This window comes from Eleginops maclovinus, chromosome 5 (assembly GCF_036324505.1).
Source record: "Eleginops maclovinus isolate JMC-PN-2008 ecotype Puerto Natales chromosome 5, JC_Emac_rtc_rv5, whole genome shotgun sequence".
NCBI lineage: Eukaryota > Metazoa > Chordata > Actinopteri > Perciformes > Eleginopidae > Eleginops > Eleginops maclovinus.
The window spans coordinates 3957993-3974061 of record NC_086353.1 but is presented as its reverse complement, the minus strand read 5'-3'; the positions used below and the strand labels follow the sequence as shown (position 1 = coordinate 3974061).

The window sequence follows — 16069 nt, the reverse complement described above, 5'->3', positions numbered from 1 at the left end:
ACAGCGTTTTGACTTTGGAGCCAAAGATGATTGCAGCGCTTCTCGGCTCCCTCCCAGTAAATCAGTGGAGTGATTTGAGACGTCAGGAAAGAAAACCCCTTCAGCAATATGCAATTTGACAGAGAAATGTCAGAAATGACAGTTATGGTGAAACACATTTGATTTAGAAGATGGCAGTATATACATTTGCTGCTATTTCAAGACTTTCAAAACAGAAATGTGATAGCAGGATAAGTTTCTTAATACAGTCCGTTCAGACCTTTAAAAGCCTAAATCAGGATTTCTTGACCCTTTTGAATTACTACTATGTCTCGTTTAACATAATAAAATGTCAGTGGTAAAGAAGACCCAGCTGTCCAGTGGCTGTCAGAACTGGAAGTCCAATTACCGGGTGAAAGAGTTCAACGTGACCATCTTGCATGATGAGGAAGAGGATGACTTATCACACATTCCAGTTGTTCCTGAGGGAATCTCCGGCGCTGTTCTTGTCTCCATGTTGAAAAGCTGTTAAAGGAAGAGGAGGAGAGTTTGCAGCTCAGTCTTCCATGGAGGATTCTGCTGCTCTGCAGACCTTTGTCTTCATGCTCTCTAGCCACAACCTTAACCTACTCTTGCATTTCCATGAACTCCCAAAGGCCCAGGTCCCTGTGGCAGAGCCTACCAGAGATTCCGATGCAGATAATATGTAGTCTAAAAATCTCTCAGCTTTACCATGGGAGGGAGTCGTCGTAGCAGTGTTTGTAAATCAGTATCTGACTGTTATTTCTCCTTTAAATCATGATTTCGGAGAGAAGACGACTGTCAGGCTTCCACTGTTCTGCTCTTTTATAAGAGACAGAGGCTATGATCTTTCTCCAGACCTTTTCTACTTCATTCAGAGATCCCTCTGTGGACCCTCACAAAACAAACTGAAGACACAGATTGGAGGGTGCTCCAGTTTAAGATATATTTGCTTTTGGCTCTAACTGTATAGAAGCTAATTATTGATATTAATGCCCTGCCAGCGCAACTTGACAGTTGGCAGTTTAAACGAGGGAGTCTGAAGATGACCTTGCAGCCTTATCCTGATTTCATCCCAAGGATGATCAACTTTTGCTGACCCATGGACTGGAGCCCTTCGGCTGCACTCCTACTGCTCTTCAGAACAACATGTTCTCTTCTCAGTTTGTGCTTTGCGTGTGTATTTGAGCTTAAAAAAAATCCCTGTGGAGTTTTAGACCTAATGGCGCTATGGAGCTGTTTTGCATGAGTGGCTCCCAGTTTTGTTTATCTTGTGCTCATGGGAGACTGTCACTAATCAACTTCCTATGAAGTGCTGCAAAATGCCCCAAAACATGTGTGGACCAAAGAAAGAATACTTTAAAAATCTGCTTTGCAAATTATTTACGAGGAAGGAAATGCACTTAATGTGATTGTTAGACCTTAAGGTTGTGCACAATGCATTTGGGTGAATCACATTGAATGTAAACATAACTTTAAGGTGATTTACAACTCCAAAGGGGCCCGTTAACGAAGGATTTTGCCAGATGGGCTTTACACGGATAAGCCCATTGCCACATAAGTCTTTCTCAGTACATAACAGATGCTTTTACACATCCACTATTACTCCTAACTCAATCTTGAGCTTTCGGGATCCAATTGGCTTATTTCTACCTTCCACCAGGGACCGGTGTAAGAGACTCTTTGTCAAGACATCGGTGCTGCAGATAGCTGGTCATCAAAAGGAAAAAATCACTGAGATATAACCTTCACCTAGATTCATCCATGGTTCCTTTTATTGCCTTGGGTACAGAGTTACAGTTCCTGCTTTACAACTGCTCCGTGTTCATACCCATCACCTTTTCAGCGTGGAGAAGAAAACAAGGTGGAACGCATCGGCCGAAATGCAATCACGAAACCCATTCGCTTCCAATTATGCTTTTTATTAGCCTGGCTAACAGTGTACTTGTTAAACAATTCGATCATAGATGGCGTCCATCAACTCCCACTCAGTTCTTGCCTCTCTAGTTTCTAATTAAACTGTTGACAATTGTCTGGTGTCATGAGAGGAAGTCTTGGGCTCTGAAAAAAAAGGCAACGATGAAACCTGACCCAGAAAAATAAGGAAATGGATCCTCTTCACTACAAACATGATGAAACTATCATGATCATATCTGAGGACAATATGGACATTAAAATGGACTCTATGTTCTTACTATGTGATCTTCTTCTGTAACACATCTCTAGAATCGTGTAAATTAAGGTCAGCAAACAGTGACCCTGGACGCCTAATGATATAGATAATTTACTGACATTGCTACCAACAATTTATGTCTTCACTTGCAGAGTAACCAGGACATGTTCTCTCTTTTTTTTTTACATCCATTTCGCATGTATTAGGGTAGCACCATACATCTGAGTAATGGCTATCTGAATCTGTATGACCTTCGCTAGTAAATAAAGAAATAGATCGTTTTAAAATGCACTTGTGATTCCGTTGCAACTAGTGAAGTCGATTTGTAAAGCAGATTGACTTTGTAACCAATGTCAAGAAACCGGCTAAATCGTGTTCTGATGATTTGACTCTGGGTTTGTGACTCATCTGTCCCGCCATTCAACCTCACTTTAGTTCATGTGGTTTACGGTTGTGTGTAAGTGCGCTTTTTCTTCATTATTTTTTGATAGTACCCCTCTGCTTTCACCCTAATGCTCACCATTAGTGTGTCACCTGTTCCATCAGTGACTCATGTGTCCCCTGCGGTTGCTTCTGTTTTTAGTACATAAGTGGATGTTTCGGAGCGATTTATTCAGCCCTGTTAAAAACAGACATTGTTCCCTGGACTTCAAGCCCCCTCCCTTCTCACTCTCTCTCGGTCCCGCCTCCTTCTCCTCTCTCCTTCTCTTGATCTTCTGCTCTCTTGCTCTCTCCCTGCCTCTTGCTCTTTTTCACAGAAGACTCTGCTCCCTGGCATTAGATGTGTTGTTATTGTTGTTCTATGAATAAGAGATATGTAGCCTCGGGCTCTTAGAATGGAACTGCACCTTGCTGAACTGTAAATACTGTGTGGAAAAGAAGGCTTTATATATGCATGTTCACACACACACACACACACACACACACACACACACACACACACACACACACACACACACACACACACACACACACACACACAATAGGCCAACTTTAATATTAAGCAGTTTGAAGCTCGACCAATTGGGCCTTTTTCTGATTTTGCAGCAGCGAACTTAATCATAATTCACAAACACATGTTGCACCACTTTCCCTTTCTTTTGGGGCCCTAGTATGCTCGTGTTCAGGTTTATATTTGTATTTTTTGTCTCTACTGTGACATAAGCTCTGTATTTTTATCATACTGTCTGTGCTACAGCACCTCTTTTCACCCTCTGTCTGAAAGCAGAGCCCAGTCTGCTCTGATTGGTTAGCTGGCTGACTCTGTTGTGATTAGTCAACCACGTAGAGATGTCCCGCCCCTTAGTCTATCACGCACAATGTCTTGGGACACTAGCCAATAGAAGCTTGAGTGTTACATAGTGATGTCGATGTTACAGAAGTAAACAAAGGAGTCCAGTGGAGGTGTTTGCAGACCGTTTACATGCACATAAACACACTATATGAAAGGGAAACCCCCCAAAAGCACAACAGGGCCTCTTTTTAAATGAAGGCTTGCATGTGCAATGGAAGGTAATAATATCTTTCTCCACTTGGTGTTCTGAATGTTCAGAGTTGTTGTTTCTATTCCAGAGGATAAATCCTAATCACATGATTATTATGTTTTTGTTAAAATGAATGAAAACTGAAAATGGCCTTTTTCCATGTTTGCTCTTTTAGTGTGATATAGAGAACTATTTTAAAAAGATGCTGCTGGTTGTTGGTTACTGAAGGCGATATGCGATAAAGAAAAATGCTTTACTTTTGTTTTTGCCGTTGAGAAGTCAATTAAATCTTTGCCCCTCGGCTCAGTCCAGGCATCCCAAAAGTGATGTATGAATTCCACAGCGAAATCTGTCTAATTTTCTTTAGCTTGACCTAATTTTAGGGGAGTATGTTTGAAAGAGTTTTCACTGTTTGACAGCGTGTAGCTTTTGGCTGCGTTTTTGAGGACTTTACTGTTCTTTTTGTGCTGCGTTTACAGCTCAAATCTACATATGTCTCACACTATCTGGCTCTCCTTCCTTTTTCTTTCGCTGTTTGTCTCAACACACACACATACTCATCCTTGAATAAACCCCTCCTTATACAGATGTAGAACTTCAAAAGATTTACGCAGGACAAAAATAGGCCTTGACTCTATCTGGCTGTGACGTGTGTGCAGTCCAGTATAAAATGTTTTGATATAAATACAGACATTCTCTGCTCCTCATTTTAGAAAGCTCAATCCTTTTAAATTATACAAAGCGTTATTTATAAAGCGTGCACGGCATTTTCCCTTCACCCGTGCTACTTTTCCTCCACGCTGTAGGCTATATCACCCTAACCCTCTTTTTGTTTTTCATCGTGTTCTTTTTCCGTGTCCTTCACCGTCTCCCATCCTTATATCCCTTTTCTCCTCATCTGCTTCTTGCTCTCCCACACGCCTGTAGTTTATTTCGCAATCGTCGCTTTGGGGCATATGGAATCTAATTTAGCTAGTAATCAAGAGCTGAGGTGTGTGTGTGTGTGTGTGACTGTGTGACTGTGTGACTGTGTGTGTGACTGACTTTATATTGGCATTAAGCTGAGATAGACTCTTCTCATTTTCCCAGACTCGGAAGAACAAACTAAGTAGGAAAAGACGGTAATCACGCTTTAGAAACAGCTTTCCTTTTTTTGCTTTAGCTTCTTTTTTTTGAGGACTTTCTCTTATTAATAACATCAATCTGTGTTCACAACTCATCTCTCTTGTCACGAAAATTTGTGTTGGTCTGTCAGATAAATACATTGCCAGGGTTTCTTTTCATGAGATCTACAGTTAAACTATTTAAATGGCCTATATTGATATTGTTGCAGTGTATATATAGAAGGTTTCTAAGGTTAAAACACAGCATTGCACATTAATAAATAGTTGCCTTTGCCTTGAATCAGTGGAGGTTTTTCTGCTGCTGTGGTCCTCACCGCTGTGTGCTGAGGGCAGAGAGCGGCACGCTGGGAAATAAAGCAGGTAGGCAGTCTTATGCACATAACTCCGCAGTGTGCTCCTGTAGCCTCTGCAGGCAAGATTTTGGCAGGCTAGGTAAAAGAAAAAGAGTCAAAGTTACACAGAAAATGAATATCTTTAGATACAGAAAGTTGGAAATAAAGCTTCTTGTTTGATTTCCAAATGCCCCGTCTCCTACACATGCAGACCTGCCTCATGCGTGCGGAGTTGGCATCAGCACTTATTGCGCTGACTAAACGGCTCAGAAGGTACAAAGTGAATCATTAAACTCAGATCTGTGTTGTTAAAGTGTAGTTGGTTGCTTGCTAATGGAAATTAGTTTTTACTCACCAGTTTTTCATGCTAAAAAGTTAACAGCGTAAATGGAAAGTTGAAATGTTGCCAAACCAAAAGTGACTAATGAAAAGCCCAACACACAAGAATTGTAGAAATGTAAAACTGAAAGCAAATGGGAAGAATGTGGTTCTGCTTTTCTGAATTGTTCGTTTTGATGAAGAGCTGAATTACAGATACCCACAACCAAGGCCGGTCCTGCTATTCCCCTCCCCCAAACACACTCGGCGATACACTTGATGCAGGATCAGAGAGAAATCTTAATTTGTATTTTATTTTTTTGGGCCCCCCTCCAGACCGGCCCGTGTGCAATTGCTCCCGTTGCTACCCCTCCAGAGCCGGCCCTGCCCACAACTTATCCAGTCTAGCTATTAAAGAGGCCCTATTATGCTTTTTGGGGTTTTCCCTTTCCTGTAGTGTGTTTAATAGGTTTTTGTGCATGTAAATGGTCGGCAAAGGCTGAAATCACAAAGTTATGTCCCCCCCCCCCCCCCCCCCCCCCACATTGTTGCCAAATTGCTCTTAGGGTACATTTTATGTTGGTCTGAGTAATAATTGGACTACATTTCTCTACTAAAATGAATCAAAAAATAACCTTTGTGCAGAATCTGTTTTTGTTCATTTACTTTAAGGGACAGTTTTGTCCCATCACCAAGAAAGGTCAGACTTTATAAGAGTAACCAAGTACCTAAACTATGTATCCAAATCAAACGACAGTACCAGAGAGAATGAAGACGAGGCCATCCCACATCTTTTCGCTGTGCTTTAGCTGACCAAAAGCAATAAGAGAGGCTGCTAGTTTAAAATATACACATTTCTGTTGAATCATTGAGACAGAAAGCACAGATTGATTTCTTGGAAAGCCATTAAGTGCCCACACTTCACCTCCCATCTCCTCCCCGTTTATTCCTCTGAATCACAGTCGGCACATTCTCTCTGATGGTTCCCATAGAACTCTTACCGGCCTTTTGATTATGAAAGTCTGTTCAAGCAGTTCTGTCTTGTCCATGTTTTTCGGCACAAACACTTCACAGAAATGCGTGAGTACAATGAAATGTTTTCAGTTCTTATGCAGGCATATCTGGTGTTTAATGTTCTCTAGCCTTGTGCGGCAAACATGTGTTTAAAGCCTGCAAGTTATTATGGGGGAGGACTATAGATTAGATAGATAAAAGAGGAGGGCTTCTAATGCTGTTTACAATATCAATAGGGGGAAGAATCTGCACTGAGGAGTGTTGGAGACATGTTCCCATGGAAAAACCTGAATTTGAAGATACATTTCTGACCTTGTGTTGTCATTTCCAACTAACACCATTTATACATTATCATTGATGCTTTTATTTAGTTCTCAACCGATCATTCTTCGGGTGGTTTCTGGGCTATTTTGAGACATCCTTGAGAAACTGTGATGGGTGTTTTTTGAGCTTTTTGTAAAACTAAACATTGGTGACCAAGTTTTTATTGAGTTTTCCAGTCACCTACACAAAGAGACACACATAGGAGTACCGTGCCCACTCCATCTTTATAAATACAGTCCATTTGCCAAGGTGTGTGTGTATATACAATCATAGTTTACATACAGGATATAACCAGATCAGCATCTCTTTAATAGCCTGCAATGTTTCTCCTTCAGCCCATTACAGATGTGGTTGACAGCTCTGAGAAATCCATTGTTAGATAAATATAGTAATCCACTAATTGCTACTGACAGTGACTGTTGTGGCCATAGGGTTGGTTATAATTGGTTTTCCGACACATCCAAAGGTGGACTGGCCATCTGTGAATTGCTATGGCTAATGATCGTTTTAAATGTAAACTTGTGAACTCCACGTTGTGTGAATGTGAGATAGCCTCGCAGCCTGTCAACATAAGTGTGTGCGCCCTTGCGTTTCTCCTACTCACCTTGCAGGATTGACCGAGGTCTGATCGAAGTGTCTTTCTGTCTCAGGGTGACTACGACCCCTTCAAAACCCGAGTTCTCCACTTCAAGATGAACCCTACCACTGTCGCCAAGCAAGAGCGCCAGCAAGATGTCGAGGCTCTCCGGGAGGAAGTGACCCGTCTCAGTGAACTTGTGCGCTCCTTGCAGGAAGGAGGCGCCATGGTCCAAGGCGACTGCAGCATCAATGCCTCCGGCTTCGGCCTCAGTCTGCCGCCATCCAAGGAGGTTGTTGGTAAGATAAACAACTTATTACTTAGTCTGTACACACAAATGTAATTCTACTGTCACCCTCCCCATGGTTTCTTCCATTTTCTCCTCAGTTAGTTGTGGGATTTCTTTTTCCCATGTCCACTGCACGAGGCAAGAGTGTGTCGTATGCTCCACGCTCTGTAAATCCCCCATGTGTAATTTGTGTTATTGGGCTATAGAAATACAATTTCATTTAAATTCAAACTGTAAATTATAGAAGACTTTTTCAGAATTGGCTCATTAAGTAGAACCAACCGGGAATTAAATAATACGGATGGGCAGTGGCTTTTTCCCATTTCATTGTCCATCACATTTCCATTACCATACATTATTTATGGTGCTGAACATGGACCCTTGGATTAGGGACAACATTATAGCCTCTCAAGCACAGCCCAGACGACATTAATGTAGCACACAGTAAGCACATGCACATAGATGTTTTAACTTAAGCTATAATTATTTATAGCTAGTTTTTATTTCACTTTCTAGCAGCTCTAAAGCGCTCGAGTCAGTTGCTCGTCCATCCACACTTTGGCGGCCACGTTTCTTTCCCCTGGAGGCTCAAATTTGTCCCGGATATCAAGTGTTTGTGAAGCTGTGTGTGTGAAACATGAAAGCATGGAGTGTTGCGCATGCTTGTTCGCAGCTATTGTTTTTTTTTTAATACATCATTATCACATTCTTTCAGCTCCTCTTCTCTTTTAGACTAATGAGAGAAAACACTCTTCTGCCACTGACCCAAAGAGAGTAAGAGTAAGAAGGGAATTGCTTCGTTGGTATTTAAGGTCCCTGTGGTCTCTGTCCTCTCAGGTGGGAGTGTATGAGAGAGTATGATTGGGAAAGTTTAGTTATGACAGGGTTAAATATTTAATTGGAGTTCAGGGCAGATCAGCGCCGGAAGTCTGGTGGCTAATTTGTCTTCAGAGAACCACAGTTCTCTGCTCAGCGTCTCATATTCACTCCTCCTCCTCCTCCTCTTCTTCTGTCTTCCCGGCACTCTTACTCATCTTCTCTCTTCACCCTTACTCATACTTCCTTTCACTCATGTCCTTTTCCCTTGTCTTTCATTTTTGCCTGTCTGCTCCTGACCCTTTCTTCTCTGGAAATGATAATTGAGTTTCTTACCAGTGTGTTAGATTTCACCTCTAGCAGGTAATGCAGCCCTAATGTGTGATATCTGTCCTCCTCTTCAGACCAGGGTTAAAGCAATGGGATGTCTGGGAAAGTATGAAGGGCAAACTGAATTCATTTCATGCCTTTGAGATTGGCACTGGTGATATAAAAAAGCCTCGTTTTATATACTCTATACGACTAAAACATAAGTTATAGACCAGGTTAAACCTCACCGTGAAATGTAAATTAACCCTCTGAGACCCACATTAGGACATTTCTGTTTATTTTGTTTTTTTGCCTTGTAAATGATCATTTTTTACAGTATAATCAAGTTTGACACATCCCAGAAATCAGCACAACCTCAGGTAATGGTATATGTCACTCATTAAAGACGTATATACACTATCTTAGGGGGTATTTAGATATAAAACAAAATAAATCTAAAAACGCACCTTGAATTTTTTACTTATTTCATTAAAACAGAACTGCTAAACCATAACATTGAAAATAAACATTCATGGCAGAAAGTTGCCCATATTTGTTGGGATTGTGCCAGAAGTAAAATTAAACTACTGAGCAGTTATCCAATAAACTAAGGGCCTAATGGGTGAAAACGGCCGTAACATGCCATGAAAAATGCCTAATGGTCCTTCAACAGAGTGTCTTCTGTGACAATAGTAGATTCATCAATAGGAAAAACGTTGTATAAAAAAAAGAAATTGATATCTTACATTTCCAATATTCTTTCCCTAAACAGTGCGTCTTAGTGCAAACAATAAATGCTTTCATGAAGTTTCCATTTGTATTCTGAACTTCAACAGACGGCCACTGTTGTTGTGCAGAGGAGCTAAGTACACTCCCATTCATTATTTTTTTTAATGGGATTTCAAACAATTATAATTGGGAAAAATATGAAAGGAAGACCCGGATTAAAGAGACAGACATGATTCTTTAATTTGGCAAATTTTCCACTAGGTTAAAGACAAACCTTGTCTTATACTTGTGAAACCAATGAATGAGGCTGTGATTGATGCTATTAAGTATTATTCCTGACTTTACACTTGACTGCGTTTAGTGAATGAGAGATTATTTTCTTTGTTTCGGCCCTGGAAGTGTCTAACTGAGTTTCTTTGCCGTGGAAAAAGCAATTGTAGTAAGTAAGTTATTGAATATACATACAAAAGTTAAAACACATTCTTCCCGTTGTTCAACTATAGGGCTACTCAGTAGTAACACATTTTGTTAAGGGACCATGGTCAGGAGTTAGAAATTAATCTGTCAAGCCCATCATTCCACCATTCTTTTACTGCTTTAACCAATTTCTGCAAGAGATACAAATACATACTCTGGGTGTACTTCAGGTTGGAAAATAAGTTGCTAAAGATATATAAATAAGGGCCTCCCTCCTTCAGCAGGGAAATTTTCTTGACAGGTTTTAAGAGGCAGCGCCCAGACCCGTAGAGACCAATTAAGGGCAAAAGTCAGAAGTAACTAACTTTCTCCGACTTGACAGATGGTGTAAAAACCTTTTTTTTACCACAGATGCTTTGATTTAGCAACCAAACACACACATTGGAACATGTGTGTGTACATTCCTGCACAGGAAATTGATGTTCATTTCCTAGCATGCCTGCCTGTCCATTTGTCTGCAGGCTGCAGTCAATACAAGCGGCGTCTACTTCATGCTGTCACTTGAGAATTTGCAGCCATTTTCAGGGCAGCTTGATAGCTGTCATATAGTGACAGTTCTGTGACGATGCTGGAGTCTTGAAACAGTATTTATCAGCGCTGACTGACACTCAAGAGGAGCCCAGGCACCCAGGAGACAGACAGGCACACAGACAGACTCTTTCAGTTTATACTTTCTAGACATCCACTCTTTTGATAATGATGGATAAAACTATAACGGGCTAAGATGTATGAAGAGGAGAATGATGAGTAGGAATACTTATCAATCAAGGCAGGATTAGAAACCATGAAGTGCAACACCGCTCCTGCAGGAATATAAGATTTAAGAAAGGTTTGGACTGGTTAGTGTTGGCTGAATGTAAATCACACTGACTGTTTGATGATCCTTATCAAAGAAGGTGCACTTCTGAGCAACTGAAATTCTTCTGACCTTGACAATATTAATCAAAGTTTTGTTAAATAAGCATTTTATTTGCCCCAGGGGAAAGGTTTTGGCTTTTTTAATTGTCTTCATGTTTCACTTTAACACATGCTTTTAAAGTTAGCATAGTAGGGCGGCTTTTTACACTAATTTCCAGGTTTATATCAGTATTTTGTGCCTCTACTGGGACATGTCTCCCTGCTTTAATGTTCGAAAAGCTCTTTATTTTTCTCATACTGCCTGTGCTGCAATACCTCTTTTCAACCTCTGTCTGAAACCAGAGCCCAGTTTGCTCTGATTAGTTAGCTGCCCGGCTCTGTTGTGATTGATCGAACCAAATCAAACTTAATTTGAATAGCCCAATATCACAAAACACGTTTGTCTCATTGGGCTTTACAGATTAAAAGCAAACAACAACATTGTAAATGAAGACAAGATAGTGTATGTAATACAAATACAAATAGAGTAAAATAAAAGAAGATAACAACAAAAGACAATTAAAACATGCCAGCTCTAACCGAAGGCTTTGTTAAAAATGTAGGTCTTCAACGCAATTTCTAAAAGTTTGGACACTCTCTGCCTCTGATTAAAACAGGAAGTTGGTTCCAGAGCATGGTAGCTGAACGCTGTGACTCCTGATCTTGTTTTGCGGACTCTGGGCACCACTAAGAGACCTGTACTCTGGGAGCATAGTGTTCTAACAGGGCAACCAATCAACCACTTAGAGATGCCCCGCCTCTTAGCCTATCACGTAAAATATGATAGAGTGCTAGCCAATAGATCTGCAAGTGTTACATAGTGATGTCATTATGTTACTAAGTAAACTAAAGAGTTCAATTGAGGCATTTCTGGCGCGGGGAGGACTGTGTGGGAGAGAAACTCCCTATGAAAGGAACACAGGGATATTTTATTTTGATCAAAATGAGAAAAGGCCAAGACAAAAAGTTTGATGGATAAAAATAGCAACACAACAAGACTGACAACCAAGCTCACTGCTATTTAGTTTGAGCAATTTGTCCACTTTTCACCATGTATGAAAGGGATAGAGGCTACTCTCCCTCCAGAGATGTCTGGGTTCACATAAAAGCTTTCAAATTGAACTGTTCTTTTTGGCTGAAATCACACAAATGGCCCTCAAATGATGTTGACTATTGATGTCTCTGTCAGGAGACTCCACTCTACGGCGGGGATGAAAGTTAGCCCCAGCTGTCTGGTGCTGGATTCAGATGTTTCAGCGTCGCAAACTTCTGAGAATATTTCAGTGACATCATGGAAACACGGGCTGTTCTCCTCACTCCTCACATTACTGTCATGCACAATCACCCTCTCACATGCATGTTTCACTTTAATTTTGTGCAGTAAAGAAAAATTACTTCCATAATGACTCATTTTTTTAGGTCATACAAACTAATTTCTCTGCCCTCTCAATTCAAGTCTTCCAATTAAAGTAATTATCCCAAATTGATTTTCGACAAATTAAAGTCGACCCCCCCCAGATCATGCTTCTCGTCTCCATTAATCTCGGTGCTCCCAGCTCTGCAGCTGACTCTAAGAGTCACCATTACACCACTCTGTGTGTTTTAATGTTTTGTTAGCACTAAGTGAGCAGATGGAGTGCCTCAGGGAGTGTGTATTTGATATTGAGCCGTCCATCTATGCTGCATTAGCTAAGTGACTTGAGCATGCACTTGTGGAGCTCTGCCGAGAGGAAGTGGTGTTACAGAATCTTAGAGAGGAAACTCTGATTGACTAATATATATAAGAAGTGGTGTTAAAAAACGACCAATGTATTCTCAATTTTTTTGTGTATGTTGCAGATTTACGAAAGCAGATGGAAAGCTTGGAGCTCAAAATCCAGAGGCTGAAGGAAGTGTTCCAGAGGAAGATTCAGGAGTTCCGCACTGTGTGCTACGTCCTGACCGGATATCAGATAGACATCACCACCGAGAACCAGTACCGGCTCACTTCAGTCTTTGCAGAGCACATGGACGACTCCCTGCTCTTCAAAAAGGTACCACACCCCTTTCCTTCTTTACTTCAATGCTAATCTGACATTACTTTGGTGCCTTCAAAGTCACAGTAATAACACAAAGAAAGACACAAAGGTTATGCATGGATGTGTTTAAAAGTAAGTCAACCTTTAGCAGCAGAAAACACACTTTCAGACAATCAGAATGTCACTCATCTTTTCTCTAATGCCAGTTTATTTTTATTTCTATTTTCTTCTGTCTACACTTTAGCGTCGTTTATTTCTTCTTTTTATTTCTAATTATTTTCTATGCCTTGTATTATGTTGCTGCAACCCAAACACTTCCCACTTTGGGATTAATAAAGTAATTCTTATCTTATTTATCACAGCTGGTAAAGGTGGAGCTAACTACATGTTATGCTGCTTCTGGATATTTGTACTTTATAACAGTGATTAATTATCCGTTCATTTATATTTGTATGAGCTACCTGAATCTGTAATGGAATAAAGTACAACCTTGACTTCAAAATACAGTGGAATAGAAGTGTAAAGTAGCCTAAAATAAATATACAAGTACGTCAAAATTGTATTTATGTACAGTCCTTGAGTTGATGTCCTGAATATACTGTGGATCAGATATGGTTGTGTGTTCCTATGAGCTACTGGCAGTGTGTGTTTCCGTACACACCTGCATCCTGATCATCTACGTAAAGGCATGAGGTTAAAAGGGAAACACTGTCAACAACAAATCTCCTACAGGCTCCAGCGTCTGTGTGAGCGCTGATATCCGTCTCTGTGGGATCTTTCCCCCAAGGCTTCAGGAATTGCAAATTTTGACCTTGCAAGGTGTTTTTTCTTCTTTCTGAATCCCCTCCATATCCACGTTTATGCACCATTAGTCCAAAGTAACAGCTTTGTGCTCGACTCAGCCATGCAGGGGGAGGAACACTATGCTAACAGGGACTCTCCTCTGTGTGTGTGTGTGTGTGTGTGTGTGTGTGTGTGTGTGTGTGTGTGTGTGTGTGTGTGTGTGTGTGTGTGTGTGTGTGTGTGTGTGTGTGTGTGTGTGTGTGTGTGTGTGTGTGTGTGTGTGTGTGTGTGTGTGTGTGTGTGTGTGTGTGTGTGTGTGTGTGTGTGTGTGTGTGTGTGTGTGTGTGTGTGTGTGTGTGTGTGTGTGTGTGTGTGTGTGTGTGTGTGTGTGTGTGTGTGTGTGTGTGTGTGAGAGAGTGAGTGGAGGAATGATGGTGTGTATGTTCGAGAGGGAGAGAGTGATGACTGGGCGATGTCACCGGGCCGCATTAATCGATCACCGCTCCCCATGCGCTCATTGAGTGTGCTAAATAAAAACTGCATGTTGGTCCCTCAGCTGTGGAGAAAGTCCTCCTCCTAAGTAGCTGTACAGTAAACGCTTCCTTTTGTGCTCCCTATTCTGAAATGTTGTCTTTAATGAAATGTATTATGTCACAAGTTTCAAATCACCATATTAGGTTTGTTGAAAGCAAAAATATTAAGTTGAACCTAATATTTTTATATTTGAACGTAATATTATTTCAGTCTCCCTCCTCTCCACCCTGTCCTGGAACACTTTTCCTCTCTTTGTCTCTGTCTCTAGTTGTTTATCTCCCACCCCCCCCCCCAACCTCTGTGTCCTCTCTGATCTCAGTGTTTTGCAGGAGCTAATCGCCATGTTGGCACTGTGTTGTGTTATGATAGCAGAGCCTCTAGCTACAGCAGACACCGTGGAGAATCCATACCGGAGAAGTTGAAGGCGGCTTTATTATCTCGGCAGGGCGATTTTTGTAGTGGGCGACTGTGCTAGACTATCACGACCGGTCATTACTGCCTTGCTCAAGGACTCCGCTAGGGAAGTAGAAAGTAACGTGGGGAAAAACATTTGAACGTGCATGTGGGCGCATGGGAATTTTTTTTCTCTTCCCGCTGGTGTGTCCAATCTGCTTCATGCAACCCACCTGCGACCCTGCCAGAATAGATAACTCACTGTCAATATTTATTAACCTCAGACTGCATCCATAGAACACACACACACACACACACACACACACACACACACACACACACACACACACACACACACACACACACACACACACACACACACACACACACACACACACACACACACTCGTTATGCCCTCATATTGCTCACTGTCACACTCAAATGCACACATACTCCAATCCCAATGCTCTCTGTCACACCACCTCCTATCCCCCCCACTCGCACCTCTTCCCCTGCATACAGATGCCCACACACATACACACACACACACACACACACACAGATGCTAGCACTTCCTGTATTAGCATTCAGGGTGTTCCCCCACTAGCTGAGTGTATGACACATGCCTGGTGGCCTATGGGAGCAGAGAGGCCTGTTCCACTGATGGTATACAACTCTCGCACATATAGAAGAACACACACACACACACACACACACACACACACACACACACACACACACACACACACAAACACAAACACAAACAAGTGCACACACTAATATCAATACACTGAATACTGTGGAGGAGAGGATTAATGGTTAAAGAAGGGAGGAGGCGAATTAAAGGTGTGAACCCTTTTCATGTTTCAGGACTGAGAGAGAGAGAGGTATAAACCATGTCGTAAAAGTTGATCAGATTGGCTCTCCATTTGGTGTTTTAGTTTCTGCTGGTCTGTCCTGCTAAATAACAAAGTATACTGCAAGAATGTTCTTGAAGTCACCAGAAATATGAAACGTAGTGATGTCAAATCTATCACAATAATTATGTGTGATATATCACAATTATTCACAAGTTTGAAATACTAATATTTACTTGTTTTTTTTTAACTTTCTTATAACATTATTTTCGATGACTGACTCTTCTGACACTAAATCATCGTCAAAGCTGCTGTGATGAGCCTCTTTATAACGTATGCTACACAGAGCACATGCTCCTATGCTATTCTCTCTCCTGCTATCAGATTGCTAGCACTATCTGTAACGGCACATCCAATCCATGACATCTGACAACCAAGGAATTGACGGCTGCTTATCGATATCCAGTGGTCTCCCTTTTCACTTACATGCGATCCATTGTAAACATCTCCGCTGGAATCACGGGAGGAAGTTAGGGTCAAACTTCATGATGTAATGAATTAGCGTTAATTTTTTAACCCATTAAGTTTTCCAAATTAATCTCGAGCATTAACATGTTAAC

General features: G+C 41.2%; 1 protein-coding gene across 1 annotated transcript in view; it reads left to right on the top strand.

Moving 5' to 3' along the window:
• mad1l1 (mitotic arrest deficient 1 like 1) overlaps nt 1-16069 on the top strand; it is a 64782-nt gene that overhangs the window by 26736 nt on the left and 21977 nt on the right. The window contains exons 16-17 of the mRNA XM_063882862.1: nt 7420-7645; nt 12703-12896. Of these exons, the coding sequence (XP_063738932.1) occupies nt 7420-7645; nt 12703-12896 (420 nt within the window). The remainder of the gene's footprint in view (nt 1-7419; nt 7646-12702; nt 12897-16069) is intronic.